At 41.4% G+C, this 17669-nt stretch overlaps 2 protein-coding genes and 1 long non-coding RNA gene across 7 annotated transcripts in view; 2 read left to right on the top strand and 1 right to left on the bottom strand.

Annotated features, from left to right (window-relative positions):
- LOC133380626 (uncharacterized) lies at positions 1-1786 on the bottom strand. Its single transcript, XR_009761486.1, has 3 exons — positions 1672-1786; positions 285-1551; positions 1-114 (listed from the first exon to the last, which is right to left on the bottom strand). It is a non-coding gene; the product is annotated as an uncharacterized LOC133380626 (long non-coding RNA).
- The window catches only part of LOC133380625 (serine/threonine-protein kinase pim-1-like), a 148936-nt gene continuing 132625 nt past the window's right edge, over positions 1359-17669 (top strand). For both annotated transcript variants that reach the window (XM_061618290.1, XM_061618288.1), the window contains exon 1: positions 1359-1449. The gene's annotated coding sequence lies outside the window, so the exon portion shown is untranslated. The remainder of the gene's footprint in view (positions 1450-17669) is intronic.
- Positions 1370-17669, top strand: part of ARHGEF3 (Rho guanine nucleotide exchange factor 3) — a 281832-nt gene continuing 265532 nt past the window's right edge. The window contains exons 1-2 of one of the 4 annotated variants that reach the window (XM_061618281.1): positions 1370-1449; positions 13753-13845. In XM_061618281.1, the coding sequence (XP_061474265.1) occupies positions 1415-1449; positions 13753-13845 (128 nt within the window). In that variant the 5' untranslated portion in view covers positions 1370-1414. Of the gene's footprint in view, positions 1450-8899; positions 8952-13734; positions 13846-17669 lie in introns of those variants that run through there. The other 3 variants (XM_061618280.1, XM_061618285.1, XM_061618283.1) reach the window with 3 other exon arrangements.

Below are 17669 nucleotides of genomic sequence, written 5' to 3'. Positions count from 1 at the left end.
CTTAAACGTCTTGCTACTCAAGTATGGGCACGTTTGGGTCTGATCTCAGTCAAGCATAAGTTGATGCATTATCCTTTCTCTAGTCCTGTGGTTTTGCTATTAAACTGTTGATCTCTGTGGGAAGAAAGGAGCATGTTTTAACGTTGATTTGCATTGAACATAATCTGAAATATAACTTGCAGAAAGCCATATTTAGGTTGTATACGTCTGATCCAGCCATATCAAAAATAATGGAACTTAGTGGGTTGGATCCAGCCTAATGCGGCAATCCTATACTCACTTACCTGCCCATAAATTCAGTTGAGCTCAATGGGGCTTAGTTTTCTTCTGAGTATCTCGTTCTAAGCAGATAATACCAAATGTCTCGATCTCACCCATCGTGAATATTGGCTGGCAGCTTCAAGAGTTTATCAATCCTGGTAGGTTACAAGGAGCTGGTTGCTTTTTGAAAAAGCACAGATAAAAACCAACAACCCGCACTTTCAATAGTTCCGGACCCGGCAGTATACTGTAAGAATATATTAAACCGTATGCAGAATGATTTCCCCCCCTCTACTGATACCGCAACCACCACCAGCCCTTGTATTTTGAGATTATAGGAAGAAGGGCTCTCAGAACAGACAGCGTGACTTCCGGGTTTGCTGTAACCTCCCCGTTTTCAGAAATTAAAACACGGAGACGTAGTAATATTAGCAGATTTTCCCACCACAAGGAAATCTTCCCTGTTGAATACGTCTCTAAATAAATAAATAAACAAAAGTTTGCTTAAAAAAAAATCTTTTGATTACAAAACCGACAGAATACTAAAGCAAAAGAAGAACGAAGTGTCAGGCCGGAAACAGCGGCCACGGGCAAAAGGCTGGTCCGTGGAGGCGGTTGGGGTGCACCCTGCCACGAATGAACGTAGAGTCGGGCCATTCGTGTGAGGAGCGTACCCCGAATCTCACGGTTGGCGCGTTTATACGTGACGGGGCGCGACCCAAGACGCTTCCACGGACGAGCGTGTTGGTCGTGGCCACCGTCCCGCCCATTTCAAAAGCGAGGCGGGTGCTGTGCGAGAAGTCGAGCCAAGGGGGTGGGGCCTCGCTTGTGAACTGTGGGAGCAGCAGCGGGTGAAGCAGATCATTATTTTTTAAGTTTTTTGGCCAACCCTGAGGGAAGCCCCTTTGCTTCCTACGGCTGCCTGACAAGGGGTTGCTCTGAGGTGCAGTAGTTCCTGACGGGCCTTGTATGCTACTGTTTTCCCCTCTCGGCTGGCTGACTTCGTCCCCCTCTCTTTTTGGGCTGGTGGGAAAGTGGCCCCTCACGCCGTGGCTAACGTGTCCCGTTGCCGCTGCCAGGTCGCTGTGGATGCGGAATCGCCTAGGAGCTTTGCCTCGCCTTCCTCTGCTTTCCTTGTAGCCCCGCGACTTCCATGCAGGGGGGCGAAGAGAAGCTGGAAAGCCTTGGGTAAGATTGTGCGGCGCTGGGGAAAGGAGCTGGGATCCTTGCAGAGATTTGAACGGAGACGAGAGCTTGGCTTGAGGTTGGGGCGGGGACGTAGCTGTCTGCCTGTCAAGTGAAAAGACAGTCGAAAAGGACTAGCTTTAGTTTAGCCCGAGATGCGTGAGGGACATTCTCAGCGACTGAAACGCAACCGCTTTAAAACACAAACGCAAACATAACACAGACCTCAAGTGTTTCAAGCTGCGGCCCCACAGAGGCTACACTGTGTTTTCGGAAACCCCCAATCATGTGTCGCGGACAGATTTAAAAGATTCACAGCAGCTCAACGCAGCTCCTGCTGCTCGTCGAGGGGGTAGGTAGGAGAGAGTCCCGCCTCCCGGGCTTTTATTGTGAATGCAGAAAATGCCCGTTATGCTTCGCTTGAGCTGGGTGAGGATATATTCATAATTGCTAAGTGTTCTGGCTAGTGACCTAGCCGGGCACCTCCTGCTTGAAGAAGGAAGGAAAAGGTGAATCGTTTTATGAATCGCTAGTAGGATTCAAAATGCTGCTCTGAATACCGGCAAATTCCTGAAGAGTTATCCCTCTTAATCAGCAGCTGTAAATCGATAAAAAGTGTACTTTTTGCGTATCTGATAAAAGTAGGCTTCTGCCTGTGAAGGCTCTCACAGACTACTTGTTAAAGGGTGGAAAGTACGTGAAAGGATGCTGAAGTGATCTCTTCAGATAGATAGAGTATGTACACACCATACATTGAAAGCACATTCCTCCCCTCCTCACTCCTAAGAGTCCTGGGAACTGCAGTTTACCCCACACAGAGCTACAGTTCCCAACACCCTTAACAAACTATTGTCCCCAGGATTCTTGGGGGGGGTTTCTTTAAATGTGTGGAATGCATGCTTATGTGGGAGTAAGCCATATTGAACTTGGTGGTACTTATGTCTGAGTAAACATGCATACAATTAGGCTGTCATTTCTGTTTAGAATGCAGTTCAGAAGATTTTCAAAGCCTGTGAGACTGCAGTCCTACATGAAGATCTAGGTTGCTTATTTATCATTATTGTCTTTGTATTGTATGTGGATGATACTAGATTTTTCTGGTTTAATGTCACATGCAATATCATGGAGGTTGTGTGAGGATTTGTGTAAAGGTCAGTTTTGAGAATCTCTGGCATGTTTTCTCTCTTTCTCTCTCATGAGCACCTAGCAAGAATCTGTGTATAATAACATGGATTTCCAAAGAGTTGGTGTACATGGAGAGACGGTTGAAATTAAGGAGTTGGCATTCAGTAAGATTTTTGAACTTGAGAAATTTACTATTTTGCATTCAAACCTAACAAGTGTTTATATCATCAGCAGACTAGGCTTGCCGTATTTTTTTTAAAAAAATAGAAATTAAGTAACAGTTCTGCTGAATGCTTGGTACAGTAATGGTGAAAAATAGAGGCTGGTTGGCTTGAAGACACTCTTCCTGTGACCCAATTGCATGATCATGATGACAGCATGAATCTCAGTCACAGACCTATAGATATGTTGGTGCATTGATAGGCTAGGTTGTGCTACAGGTGTAGGAGCTTCATGTCAGCAATTGTGGTTTCCAGAATAAGCATATACATGTGAGCACACAATATCTACCTACATCACTGTAGTGAAACGCATGGTATGAAGTGGCTATTAGGGCAGAGATGGAGAACCTGTTGGACTACAACCCCTGTTTTCCCTAACTAATCACCATGCTGGCTGAGCTGATGGGAGCTGGAGTCCAAAAACATCTGGAAGGACATTCGAGACAGCTTTAAAATAAGATATGTAGTGTTGTCCCAAATTGGTGTGAAGTAATTAAGCATATGTATAAATTTGTTATCTGACTTCCAAGACTTTAATTAAACAATTTTCTTAAGCAGCTTTACTATGTTTGAAAAGTGACAGTAAGGTACATTTCACAACACTCAAAGTCAATTTACTTACCTTGATAGAAACCAGATCTTCAGATACTGAACTCTCTAGCAGACTGTTCCTGTAAGTTAGTTTGTATTGGCATTCGTGTTCACTTGAAAGCAGGTTGAAAGTTTACACCTATGCCTAACTATACAGTTCTGTCATTTATTTATGATGACACAAGCTGTACTGGCTGATGGTAGGTGTGGCAGATGTATACTTGTGATACTTTGTTGAGTATCTTGTTATCTGATAAAGTAGATCTGTAGTAACATGCCTTAGTTCCAGTTTTTTGAACTGAAGTGACAAGTACATGTCTTGAATACTGAAATAATATTTTGCCAATATTCCTAACTGCTGTTGCTAATATATGCAAGTAGAATAGTTGAACTGCTACTAAGTACTAAATGCAGACCTTCCTAGTTTAATCAGGACTGCAAGGTTTAACCCTTCCCTCTCCAGCCATTAGCAGGAAAATAACTTCTCATGCAGTAATTAACTTAGAGAAAAGCTCCCATTGTTGCAGCTGAAAAATCACCCCAATGCTTAATATTAATTTTGTAAGTAAACACTGATGATTCTATATACTCCACATTTAATGTAAAGTGTAGTTAGGCCCTGAGAAGCAAGAGGGAGGTGCCTGCATGCTTCTGAGATATGCAGAAATACAAAACATTTCTTTAGAAAAACCTAAAGAAGACAAGATAACTGCCAAATAGCCTGATGAAAACTGAATATGCTTAGTGGCCTTCAGAAACCATGGAATGTTGAGCACACCAAGATTTTTTGGGGGAGGGAGACTGTGGAGAGGGGGTGAATGAATTGGCTTGCTTCAGTCCTTTAAAGCTTACAGCATCTTGGGGGAGGAAATGGTTGGCTGGCTACTTGGCATCCAAACGTGAATGTTCCTGTTAGGAGGTAAAGAGGATATACAACAATAATTTGTTGTAGGTTCCACTTGTGAGAACATAGGAACAGCTTTATAATAGCAGACCCTAAGCCATTTTAATTTAGAATCAATATGCCTAGAAGAAGTGCATGTAAGGTAAAACACAGAAAGATCTTATGGCACCTTAAAGACTAACAGGGTTATTGTGGCATAAGGTTCATGGAGCAGAGCCAACTTCAGATGCATGTTACCTTCATTTGGCAAGTATTGCTAGTTACTGCTGCTGTGAATACCAGCTGACTTGATCCTTAAGATTGGCAGTGATGTTGCTGCAGGCTTTGCTTCCAGTCCCCACAAAGATTTGTAGTGATTAGGGAACTCAGAAGACCTCTGCAGTAGGGCCTCAACTCTGGAATTATCTCTCCCTGGAGTTGCATCTGTCCCCTTTGTTGTTGGGATTTAGATGCTAACTAAAGATATTTCTGTTTACCCAGGCTTTTTCAGTGTTATATGGTAGTGTTTTGCCCTGAACAGCAATGTTGTGGATTGCATTTTTAATTACTGTTATCTTATTAATATTTTAATTTTGTATCCTTTATTTGTATATTGCCCTGGGCTCTGTTTGAGGAAGGGTGATTAATAAATAAAATAAATAGTTTGTTGTTGTTATGTAGTCACTGTAGTTATTTTGTATATTTCTTGAGGTTTGCATAGAAATATCACAGGTGGTGCCTCTTGCATTTGTTGTCTTTTTGGTGCCATTGCTAAGGGTAGTACTTCATGCACCTGATAGAAGTGGCTTTTTGTCCACAAAAGATTATGCCACAATGGGAGGGGCTGTAGTTCAGTGGTAGGGCTGCACTTTGCATGCAGAAGATTCCAAATTCAATCTCTGGCACTTTCAGGCAGGGCTGGGAAAACCCTGAAACTCTAGAGAGCAACTGCCAGTCAGAGTAGACAATACTGAGCTAGATAGACCAATGGTCTGACTTGGTGTAAAGCAGCTTCCTATTTCCCTAATAAATCTGTTAGTTTTTAAGGTGCCATAGGACTTCACCAGAATTCATACAGAAGCAGAGAATAGTTTGTGGCACCTACTGGTCACTTCCAGAAGCATAAGGTTTAGTGACAGTCTTGACAAGAGGAATGATGTCTTGATTGTCTTCTCTAAACTGATAGCTGATGTCTTGCTTGAAATTGATAAGCTATTCTTTTTAAATGCAGGTGCATTAACTCTGCCTGACACTTGGACCCAAGGGTGATGTCTTGCTGTGAGGTGTGAATGCCTAGTGAGCTTCTACTCCAAGGTTTCATTACATCCCTATTCCATAAGCATTTCTATATCTTATCATTACATATAGTCTGTTGAATCTTTGCTTGTATAGTACTATAAGTCCAAACACTGTCCTTGTGGAGCGCTAGGGTGAAGACCTGTTGGATTAGTGCCAATATGGAGATAATTACTTATTAAAGAAGGGTAATTTTCCTGAGAGATATGTGATTTTTCTTGGAGGTTAGATTTTTGAAATAGTTTCCAATTAGTGTAGTTTTGTTTTCTGTCATCCGCACAATGGTTTTCAAACATTATTTCATTTGTCTCATGGAGAGAGACAGTGGTCTGGTTCTTACATCATGCTAAGCTTAACTGAGAACAAAGCTTGTATATCTGGCCATTTTGCTACATGCCCTGATAGCTTCTGGACTATATTATTGTTATGTACTTTACATGGCATTGCCTTTGAAGTGTATTCAGAAACTTAAGTTGTCCTAGAATGGAGCAACTGGATTGTCAGCTGAAGTTGGCCACAGAAAGCATATCTCATTCCACCCAATTTTAGGCAGAAGTCAAAGTGCTGGTTAGGACTTGAAAGCTGTAAACATGTTGAGATCAGGAAGAGATCTTGATCAAACTCTGGCACATACAACCACCCAATTTTTTCTCTTATATTATTTTGCATGTTTTAATGGAATCAGAGCATGTAAATTGTGTACTTTGAATGTCTAAACATTTGTAATGTGCTTGTTTAAATATATCAATGAGGGGTACAGCCCACAAACATATTCAGAACACTTAAAGTTGATGATTAGTGTTATATTTTGGAGATGTTCCTGCGGACTGAGAGTGGTTGATGTTGTTTTAAGGCCATTTATTATTAATAGTATTGATATTGCAAGAAGCAAAGCCAAAATCTTAGTCCTGCATATCTAAAAGTATTTTGCTAATTTTTGCAAATTAATGACTGTAGAATTGGGGACCTGTAGTATATCATTACTTGTTCATATACCTGATTGAAGTAGACTTCTAGAGGGTTAAAGGAGTGGGATATCCATACTTCACACATCTTCCATTTTCTTTAGGTACTGCTGTATCTGGTCAGTATGGTGGTTTTTTTTAAATGTATGAGAGATACTATGTGTTACCTTTTAATCTAGAAAATAACTGGGGATCTTTAGGCAGCAATCTTACATTCATTTACCTGGAAATAAAGACCATCGAACCCAATGCAATTTCTTGCTTAGACATTGCACTTTAAGATTTCAGTTTCAGGTACTGACTTTTTTTATAGAATTTACCACAGTTGCATTATATTGTAGAAAAGATCACATAAGGTACTTGAAAAGAAAAAGAAACCATGGGATAAACTTTTTCTCCCCTCCCTCCAAAAGGCATACATCTCCCACTCCCAATAGTAATAGCTTGCATTTTACATATCCTAACATTAAATGTCATTTTCAGTGTTGTTGTACTAAATATCTATTGACAGCCAAAAACATCTATCCATGCAAATTATGTGCCTCTCAAGTTAAATTACACGTCACTCAACATCCACAATCCTACCATCTACCATATATGCGTGTGTATGTGCAAGTGTGCACACAAATAGTGAAGAAAGCCAGTCTTTGGTGATGTATTTGGTGGTGTTGGTCCTGATGCTGTGGGTGTGCTGACTAATTTATACCTGCTGGGACACATCCATGAAATTATCTTTGCAAGTGGCTTTAATGCAGTTGCCATATATTACATGGGTGTAGCCCATTATTTTATTCTGTGGTTGTAGTTTTCCCTTCTATTTCCCAGAAGAATATAAATAAAAGAGCTAGTAAAGCTATAATGTGTAAGTGTGTGATTTATTTGGAATTAGAGTTTCATGCACAAAGTTGGTAACACATAAACGTATTGGGCAGCATCCAAAGATACTGTGCAGCAGATTTTCACTTGAATTTCCCTGCTTCTCCCCCAACCTAGCTTCCTGCATGCCCCCCAAATCTGCTCACCTCCAAACCCCAGCCCAATGACCTTGAATATGTTTCCCTGAATACTTACTCCTGAAACTTCCCTGTGTTGCATGAGGAAAGCCTGCGGGTTTTTTTTTTAAACTCCTTTGAATGCATGTGGAACTCTGTGTGATCAGAGTCTCTGATAAAGCAAGGTCCGTGACAAGGAGAAATATACTTGTGGTCAAGTGAATGCAGATTTCCATTTGAAGTGAATAGCACTCACAGCTAGTGGTTCTACTATAATAGGTTTACTAACAAGTTTCCCGATATAGCAGGTAGCAAGTCAGCAAACATGCATGCAGACAACAACACTACCAGCAAAGCAATCTAATGCTCCAAATAAACTATAACACAGACAAGTGGAAATCTTTTAATAGTTCTGGTTGCTCCCCAAACCAAATTTATAGACCAATCTAGCCAGGTTTACTAAGAAATGAGTCACTAATTTCAGTGGGGCTTACTTGCTATTAAGTATGCTTAAGACTGGAGCTTAAGATGTTATCTGTTCAGTTTTTTGGTATGCAGTCTTCTTTTCAGACCAAAATCCAAACTTGATATTTTAGTCCTGCCCAGGTAAGTACATAAACATAAGAAAGTATTGTTCCTTTGTTTGGAGACTAGAATTCATAGTTATTTTCTCTCTCATTAGAGTGACAGTTGTTCATATGAGATAGTAGACAGGACTTTGTTGTTGCACTGATCGACGACGAGTCCCAATTCTTGCACAAATTCACATGATCATCTTGTACGGGGAGAAATGAGATTTTCAGAGGCTTTTTTTTTTAGTTTAGATGATTGCTTATAAACACCTCCTGCACTAAGTGCAAAAGAAAGAGTATTCCACTATTGCATGGGGAGGTTGGGATGCGGTATGGAGACTGTAATGCAATATTATATAGTCAGTTGATTTACACTCCCATACTGCAAATGGAGGTGGAGGCTAAGAGAGATAGCTGCTTATAACATCCCTTTAATGTAGAGAGTGAGCGTATGTGTATTTGAAATTGCAGGCCACCTTTTAGGGTCAAACCTTCCCAAGGTGACTTCCAATATATTAATTCACAGTATAAAATCACTAACAAATTTTAAAACACCATAAGAATACAATGGATAAATAACTAGAACCAGCAATAACATTCCACCTACTAAAATAAATAATATAAGTAATAATCAACTGGAACAGCACCATATATTTTGTAATCTAAGTTGCCAACATATGAGTTTTTAAAGGCCTGCTTGAAGGTCTGCAGTAATGAGGTCATGAGTTTAAGCTAGAACAGAGTTCCACGGATGTGACCTTATCCCTTGTACTTTTCAGCCAAATTGCTCTCACAGGCAGGCCAGGCACACAAGCAGAGTTTCTGAAGCTGATCTCAAAAGTGTGGACAGGCTGGTACAGGTAAAAGTATTCCTTTAGGTATTTTAATATCTTCCAAATTGCATGTTGGATCGGACATCTTAACCCTCCTGTGTTATGACTTCTGCATTTCAGACAGGGGCTGAAGAGGATAGCTGTTTATAACAGCTATCTAATAAGGGCAACTGCTGTATCTGTGGACAGGGTGGGGGCCAGGGGTGTGCATGCAAGCCCTGCCTCCAACATCTTTGCACATGTCATACAGATCCTCAGCCCTCAGTCTTCCCTGTGTTGTATGAGGAAGGTCTGCAGGGTGCTTCTAATATAAGCAGTTAGAATTCTGAATACCAGATAGACATATTTATTTACATCCTTTGCATCTGTAAATTACATGTTCAATAATTGCTAATCTTTGATCTGAACTTTCTTCTGCTCCTTTTAAAGGATTTGACTAACTCTGGCCATTGATTATAAATTACTTCCTCTTTGGAAAGCCTCAAGTTAATGGACCATTTACCAAATAACTCTTTGGTTTGTACAATTAACTAAATCTTTGTTCTGTCTGTGCTACAAGTTGAGCAGAGGTAACTAGCCTGTGATGGTCCTGCACTGGTTAAACCTCAATTGAGGATGATATCTAGTTGTGGCAGCCCACTCACATTCATTCATTCATTGGTGATCACTCGTGGCTGAGTAAGATTGTCTTCCAAGATAAGGTCTTTAACTGTGGGTCCGTAAGTGACTGTGGAGGCCAATTCTGGATCCACACAGCCTCCCACAGTGAGGACATAGGTTTCTAGATGGAAGATGGTCACAATGAGGATTTGCGTGACGTGCCTTCCGCTTATCTCGTCTGTCCCTTTTGCCCTGTACTTGTGCTTCTTCAAAGTCCATAGCACCTTTGATAATGGCCAAACTCCAATTGGGATGCTCATGGGCCAGTTCTTGATGCTTATGTTACATTTTTTTAGATTAGCTTTGAGAACATCTTTAAACCTCTTTTGCTGTCCAGCGATATTCCGTTTTCCATCCTTAAGTTGGGAGTAAAGTAGCTGCTTTGGAAGACAGTGATCAGGCATTCGAACAACATGGCTGGTCCAGCGAAGTTGATGTTGGAGGATCATTGTTTCAACACTGGTGGTCTTTGCTTCTTCCAATACTCTAACAGTAGTCCGCCTATCTTCCCAAGTAATTTGCAGAATGTTCCGGAGGCAGCGTTGGTGGAATCTTTCAAGAAGTTGGGAGTGGCATTTATAGATGGTCCATGTTTCACAGGCGTACAGTAAGGTTGGTAGTACAATGGCTTTGTAAATAAGCATTTTGGTCTCCCTGCAAATATCCCAATCCTCGAACACTCTACGGTTCATTCGGGAGAATGTGGAACTCTCAGAGCTCAGACGATGCTGAATATCAGCGTCAATGTCAGCTTTTACAGAGAGATGACTGCCATCTTGCTAGCAGGAGCCTTGTTCTTAGCGTAGCACAACAGCTAAATTCAGTGGGTGTCTTATGCTAGTGAAAAATGTGCAACTCCTAGCACAACTTCTGTTATTGTTATACTCAGTTACAGCTAGGCTTGTGCATTACTGGTTGCACAGCCAAGTCAACTCTCAAACTTCTTGCAGTAACATTATGTTGGATTTTCCCCTATAACCCCAGTAGTCATGTGTGCTACTAAAGCTATGTTCTGCGCATAGCTTTTACTAAACAGCATGATCTTTTCCCTTCTTCCCCTCCCTCCCCCATTTGAAGGTGGAAGAAAATGCAGTTTGGAATCCCCTTTTGGTTTATGAACCTACTACAGATAACTATTCTACATGGGCAAGGATTTTGGAGCAACAGACATTTAAACAAAAGGGAATGTGTTGATAAGGGCCAAGCAGGTCAGGAAACAGCTGGTTCAAGGCAAATGGTAGAAGTGTTAGTATCAATGGAATACTTGCATGAAAAATAGCTGTGTCTTAACATTTTGTGGAAAATACAGCTAATGGTCTTTCCTCATAATCTTTTCTAGATTCACAGTTTTTAATTCACTAGTATAAAACACTGAACTGTTGTGTTTAGGATTGCCACTTGACATCATCCCCCCTCCCTGGTTTTCTGCTCCTGTGATTTATTTCTCTTCTTTCACTCTTACTATTGTGAGTTCCAGTGCTGTTTATGGTGCTTTTTGTACTCTTGTTTCTAGCCTAACTTATTAATGTTTTTTGTTGTTGTTTTGGTTATACATTTTTTGCTGATAGCCCACAACTGATCTTTCCATTCTTGACATTATCATCTTTTGCTAATATATTTGCCTGTCTTATGATTGTCTTTTCATGGATATGTTTTAAAAATGGAATTTATACAAAACTAAAATTTGTTTTGGTATCATAGTTCTGCTTCTGCCTCTTTTAATCTTTTTCTTTTTCTTGGGATCTGTATTTATTTGTCTTTTTCACAGGTGTGTAATTTGGAAGTTTCTTTTTAGTCTGATCTTATTTTCATCTTTTCCCTTTTGCTGTGGTTATATCTTGTTTCCAGCTCTTGTATATCTTTTGAGCTTTGCAGTATCAACTTAAAAAACACCACACTGCTTAATTATCTTCCGTTGTTTGCACTTTATTATTGTCTTAGTGTCCTTTTATCTAGGCTTCCCATTTCTTATCTTCAACCGCTTTCCTCTCTTAAATTTGGCTGCTCATACTGATTTTTATTAGGTGTCACTTTTATCCAAGTTTCTCCTCCCTTCTGGATTGGGCTTAGTTTTGTTATAGACATCAATTTTACTAGCTTATGTGCCTTATTTCTCTGCTCACTTTATATTCCCTATCTCTCTTTACCTTTCAGTATGCCTTACTTCTTACTCAACATAAAATTTGATCTGTTATCTCTTGCTTGTTTTCTTTTCCTTGTGGTGTTCCTTATGTCCAGGTGCTCTATCTCCTGATACTAGAACATAACCCTCATTTTTTATTCTCAGTAGAGTTTAAAGGTATTTTGTTGTCTCTGACTATAACTTGTTAGAGAAGCTTCCTTTGCCTTTAATATTTATCTTATATATATTTGCTTGTAAGTCAGGAGTAGGGCCTGTCTCCAATTTTATTTGTTTTGTTTTGTTTTGAAAGCACTCTAGAAATGATTATACCATTAAAATAGTCCCTTGCTTAATTTTTGCATTGTGAGCTTTTGTCCACTTCATAGTGAGCAGGGTCAGTAAAGAAGTGGGAACCCTACTAGCTTGGCTGATGTAACTTACTGGCTAATTCTGTCTTTGGTTTAACAGCAATGCACTTTTGAAAGCAACTTCCAACTATCATCATAATTTGTGTGCTTTGGTGGGCTATGGTGGTTGCCTGGACTGAATTTAGGCTTTAATAAAAATGAACAAACTATCTTCTGGATGTATTGTAACTTGTCTTCAAATCATTGTAGCTTGGCAGTAATTATGGCCAGTAATGTTTTATGGTGGCTTCTAAATTTACTTGCAATTTTATTTAAAAGACCTAGTAATGAGGCTCAATATTGCTGACACCTTTACAATGCTAAACCTTACTGTTAGAACTTGAATATTAAATTATAGTAATGATTTAGCTCTGAATGTTGCTTTTCAATGCTGTTCCTTCTACTTTGCATAGCTTGTGGGCATAATCCTACTGACACCAACTGTCTTGGCACACATTCAGAGATAAAAACAAAAGGCAAATTGTGCTAGCTGTTTGGGAGGGATAGTTGACAAAACAATGCCTAACATTTATTCAGTTTACTTATTTATCATATAAGCAAAACTCTTCTTGTTCCTCATTTCCTTTTCTCTGCACCTATAATGTTCAAAAGGAATATATTTCACCCCAACTTTTCACATGGGAGGAAAATCAAATTCCTGTTGGTGGCTTATGATAGCAACAAAAAAGCTTTCAGACGTTAGATGTATTGTTTTGCCTTTTTTGGCCTTCCCTCCTGTTGCTGCTGAGGTCCTGCCAGGCTTCAGAAGCAAATGAGAAATATTGGGAAGAGTACAATATCACGGTAGAGTTGACAGTAATGTCATTGCAGTGCTCTTTCTGTGTGAAGCATTTAAAAATAAAGAGAATTTCTTCAGGGTAGAGACATACTGTTGTGCCGGTTCCAGTGTGTCTTCACCTCTCGTTTCTGAAAACAGGACACAAGATGCTAGTCAAACTCTGCCACTTTTTACTCTAAAATCTGGTTGGATCAGCTCGAGTGCATTTTTTTTAAAATTCAGCTTTAGACAGATTTTGCAACTGATTGGTAGATCAACCTGTTGCCCCTACAGGTGTGGCCAATGGAAACACTTTGCTGTAGGCTCTCGGAGAGACAGTGGTTGACCCAACACTGCTGTGAGTGGTCCTGAAAGGTCTGAAGTCATCACAAGGGAGATGTGTCCAGCAGAGGGCAGAGTTGCTTCAAAACGCAGCTTTTGAAGTGACTAGTGTGCCCATAGCATACAAGTGGTTTGGAGATGAAGTATGCAGAAGTAAATGTTTATCAGTTTCAGGCTACCACCCTCCCGCTGCAATTGATTCTGATGCTTGCCAGACTACTGGGCAATGGAGGAGAAGGAAAATGAGGAATACTGTCAGTCCTACCATATGACTGAAATGTGTTGTAAAACCGCCCAGAGAGCTTCGGCTATGGGGCAATACACAAATGCTAATAATAATAATAATAATACCATATTTGTGGCAATCCGTTGCCTTCCTTTTAATTGCTGTTGATAACAGAAACAATCCTGCTCACTGGCACTAAGGTGACAGTAATTCATACATTCATAAATATGTGAAAGTGTTCATTTGTAATTTTTTTCTTTAATTGCTCAATGCAGGCTTGTATTTTCTTTAAGGGCATTGAACAATAGTAGACCTGCCATTCTTATAAACAGCCCTACAGTGACAAGCCAGTGTGCCCAAAGAGAGATGGAAGAAAACACAACATGGTAAGGCAACTTCTTTCTTAGATCTTATGTTTCATGAGAGAATTAATATAAATGAGATAAACAGAAATGGTAGCTTTGAAATAAGCAGTACAAAGAAAGACTGGGATATGCAGTTCTAATTTTGAATGAACCCCCCCCCCCCACACACAATGTTTACCTTTATGTTAAATTTCTGTCTTCAGTTTATTAATCTTAGCCCAGGATATGGTGAGAGAGTCCTATGGAGTAGGATGGATTCATGCCATATCAGAAGTGGTGATGAGATGTGTGTATTGCATTTTGAATGCACAACTGGGGGATTTCCCTGCATATAGGAAAGTACTATAGCAGGGACTGGGCTGGGATAGAACTTTTCACCCTAATGTGTTAGTTTCTGTTTGCATGGAGTATTTATATTGCATTCCTCCACTTGCTGACTGAAATGATGCATATGTGCATCAGGCCAGGCCCTCCCTTAGCATGTGCGGGGCCCGGGGCAAAAGCATAGTTAGGGGCCCCCCACATTTGCTCCGGGTCACTGTCTTGTTCTTGGCGGAGTTGCCGTAGGTGCGCAGGCACCAGTCCTGGAACTGCCGGCCCAGCTTGCTGTCCCTGGGGCGGCTACCGCTTGCTGACCGCAGCAGGAGCGGTGGTGGCAGCGGCGGCTTCGGCATGGCAGGTGGGCGGGCAGGCAGGCGAGTGAGCCCCTGTCCCGGGCGGAGAGAGAGAGAGCGCGCTGCGCCCTGCCTGGCGTGGTGAAGTCAAGCAGGCAGGGAGGGAGGAGCCGGCTGGTGAGCAGATCGCCAAGCGCGGGGGCCTCCAAAGCGTGGGGCCCGGGGCAGCTGCCCCACTTCCCAGTGCCTAGGGGCGGCTCTGCATCAGGCTTACGTTCTGCTTTCACTTATTATTGTGCAAGCTGTGTTTCATTCCTAACAGAGTTTTGTCTTGTATAAGAACTTTGTACAGGACCATTTGCTCTCTTGGAAGTGAACCCTCTGAGCATTTGTACCTGCTTAGAAGGCCTGTGGATATGTCAGGCTGCTATGGTCCATTGGAGGGTTCATCTCCAGTATTGGAAATTAAGTGTTCTTAGAGAAGTCTGTACAAATCAGAATGAGTGATACCCAAGCTTTCAATGGTTGTGAGATATGTTATTCATCCACATGTTATCTGTTTATCATGTACTGGAGCATGATAAAATTGGGAGTGCAGCTGTGGTAAGTCCCACCAACCAGAATCCAATCCTGCTAGGTCAGAAGGGAAACTAAGTGGCTTGTATCAGATAAATGTAGTTTTACTCAATCTGGAATTGTTCATGCTTGTCTTCAATATGCTGCTTTCAGTCTAATTTGATTCTAGAAGCTATCGTCCACAAGGGTGGGTGTGGTTACTTTATATGCATTTGAAAACCCTCCCCTTCATTAGATTTGTTGTGTAAATTTGTATATATATTAGCAGAAATTGTCTACGGTCTGAGATGCTGTGTGTCAGTGTGTGCGTTTACCTAAGAAAGCAGGCTTTTACCCTGCATTGAGATCACTGAGACTTAAGACTTAGTAAAATAAGAAAAGCTATTTTATTTATAGAAATACATAGTAGATAGGAAAGGCACACCTAGTTCTAACTAACTAAGTTGGAGGCGCAACACCCAGATGTGGGAGTTGCCCTCATGGCTCAGGACAGAGAGAGCAGAGACAAAGGTGTCTCCTCTCTCTTGGAAAGCCGAAAAAGAAGAGTGAAAGGGCGGAAGGAGGAGGGGCAGATAAGCTTCCTTAAGCATATCAGTCTAACTGTCTAATGGAAGGAAGTCAGTCAGAGCATCACAGGTAAAGGTAGTCAAGCCTAGCCATCTGGAGGATCCTAACTCTATCTCCCTTCTGGAACATAAACAAAAGAACAAAACAGGAGGTGCTGTTGCCCCACTTCCAAGAAGACTATCCATGCCTTTTCCTCCTTGCACACACTCCAGGTGAATGAAGAAAGAAGTGGTTATTGCAAACTGGTTGTAATGTACACCCACCCACAACTCCATTCAGCAGGTATAGAAAAAAACCCCATTGCCAGGACCACTTACATCTGTTTTCAAATGGACACACTGAGGGGTAATGCAGAATCAATCTGAAATAAGCATTAATTTTTGGAATGAAACCAGTTCTCAGGAAGTGCAATCAATCAATCGATCGATCAATCAATCATTTATTATGCGCAAAGACCAGCACTACATCTCAAGAAGTGCTTTTCGGGGTAAAAATATGCAATAGATCTGGTGTTGTTGCAATTTATTTATAAACCGCCTTTCATCCAAAAGTCCCAGGATACATTGCAACAATTTTAAATTACAGTTTTAAAAACAATTAAAAACAACCTAGGGTGGGTCCTAAAAATATACACCTCAGGTGTCAAAGGCCAGGGTAATGAGGCATTTGCCTTAAACCTGTACAATGAAGTTGCCAGACACATCTCAGTGGGGAGAGAGTTCCACAACGTAGGGACCGCCACAGAGAATGCTCTCTCCCGGGCCAGCCCCACCAGCTTTTGATGGCGGTGGAACTACCAAAAGGGCCCCCTCTGCTGATCTCAATACCCAAGAGGGTCTGCAGGGAAGGAGGCGGTCTTTCAGATATTTGGGACCTAAGTTGTTAGGGCTTTAACACTAATGCAAGCAGCTTAAATTGGGCCCGGAAACGACTGGGCAACCAATGCACCTGTTTTAAAACAAGAGTTATAAAAACAAAGGTTATATGAGACCTAAAGGGATCCACAGCCAGTAATGTGGCTGCTGCATTTTGGACCAGTTGAAGTTTCAGAGTTGTCTTCAAGGACAGCTCCATGTAGAGCACATTGCAATAATCCAATCTGGAAGTTACCAGAGTATAAACTCCTGTGGCAAAGTCATCTCTTTACCCTGGCCTTTGAAACCTGAGACGTGTATTTTTAGAACCCACCCTATTTTGAGATTTTAGGTTGTTTTTAAATTGCTTTTAATGTTCTATTTTAAAATTGATCATCAACATCTCCTCTGTCCAAAAGGGGCCAGAGCTGGAAAAAGGCACTCCTAGCCACTGAGGCCATCTGAGCCTCCAGTGAAAATGTACTCCCAAGCTGCAGACTTGCTCCTTCCAGGGGAATGCAACCCCATCTAGAACAGGCTGTCTCCCCACCTCTTGGACATAAGAACTGCAGACACATAACACCTGTGTCTTTTCAGGATTTAACCTAGGTTTATTGGCCCGCATCCAACCCATCACTGCCTCCAAGCACAGGCCCAACTGCCAGTCAAGTGCCTCTCCTGATTCAGGTGGAACAGAGAGATAGAGTTGGTTGTAATTTGTATATTGATTACACCTTACTCCAAATCTCCTGATGACATCTCCCAGCAGTTTCATATAGATGTTAAATAGCATGGGGGACAAGATGGAAATCTGCGGAATAGTACAGGAAAACTCCCATGGAGCCGAACAGTAGTTTCCCATAACTATTTTTGGGAAGCAGTTCCAGAGGTATGAGTGGAACCACTGAAGCACAGTGCCCTTAACCCCCACCTCCCTGAGACTCTCCAAAAGGGTACCATGGTCAACAGTATCAAAAGCTGCCAAGAGATCAAGGAGAACGAGCAGGTTCACACTCGCAGATGTTATCAAACAGGGTGACTAAGGTAGTATCATGCCATGGCCAGGCCTGAAGCTGGACTGGAATGGATCCATGCCTTGAAGCTGGACTGCCAGCACCCTTTTGATCACCTTGCCCAAAAATGGGTATTTGCCACTGGGATATAGTTGTTTATAGTTGGGTCCAGTGAGGTCCTCTTAAGGAAAGGGACACATCATTGCCTCCTTCAAAGCAGA

Source organism: Rhineura floridana, chromosome 3 (assembly GCF_030035675.1).
Source record: "Rhineura floridana isolate rRhiFlo1 chromosome 3, rRhiFlo1.hap2, whole genome shotgun sequence".
Taxonomy (NCBI): Eukaryota; Metazoa; Chordata; class Lepidosauria; order Squamata; family Rhineuridae; genus Rhineura; species Rhineura floridana.
Note: the sequence above shows the minus strand (reverse complement) of the source record. Positions and strands in the feature narration are given on the sequence as shown.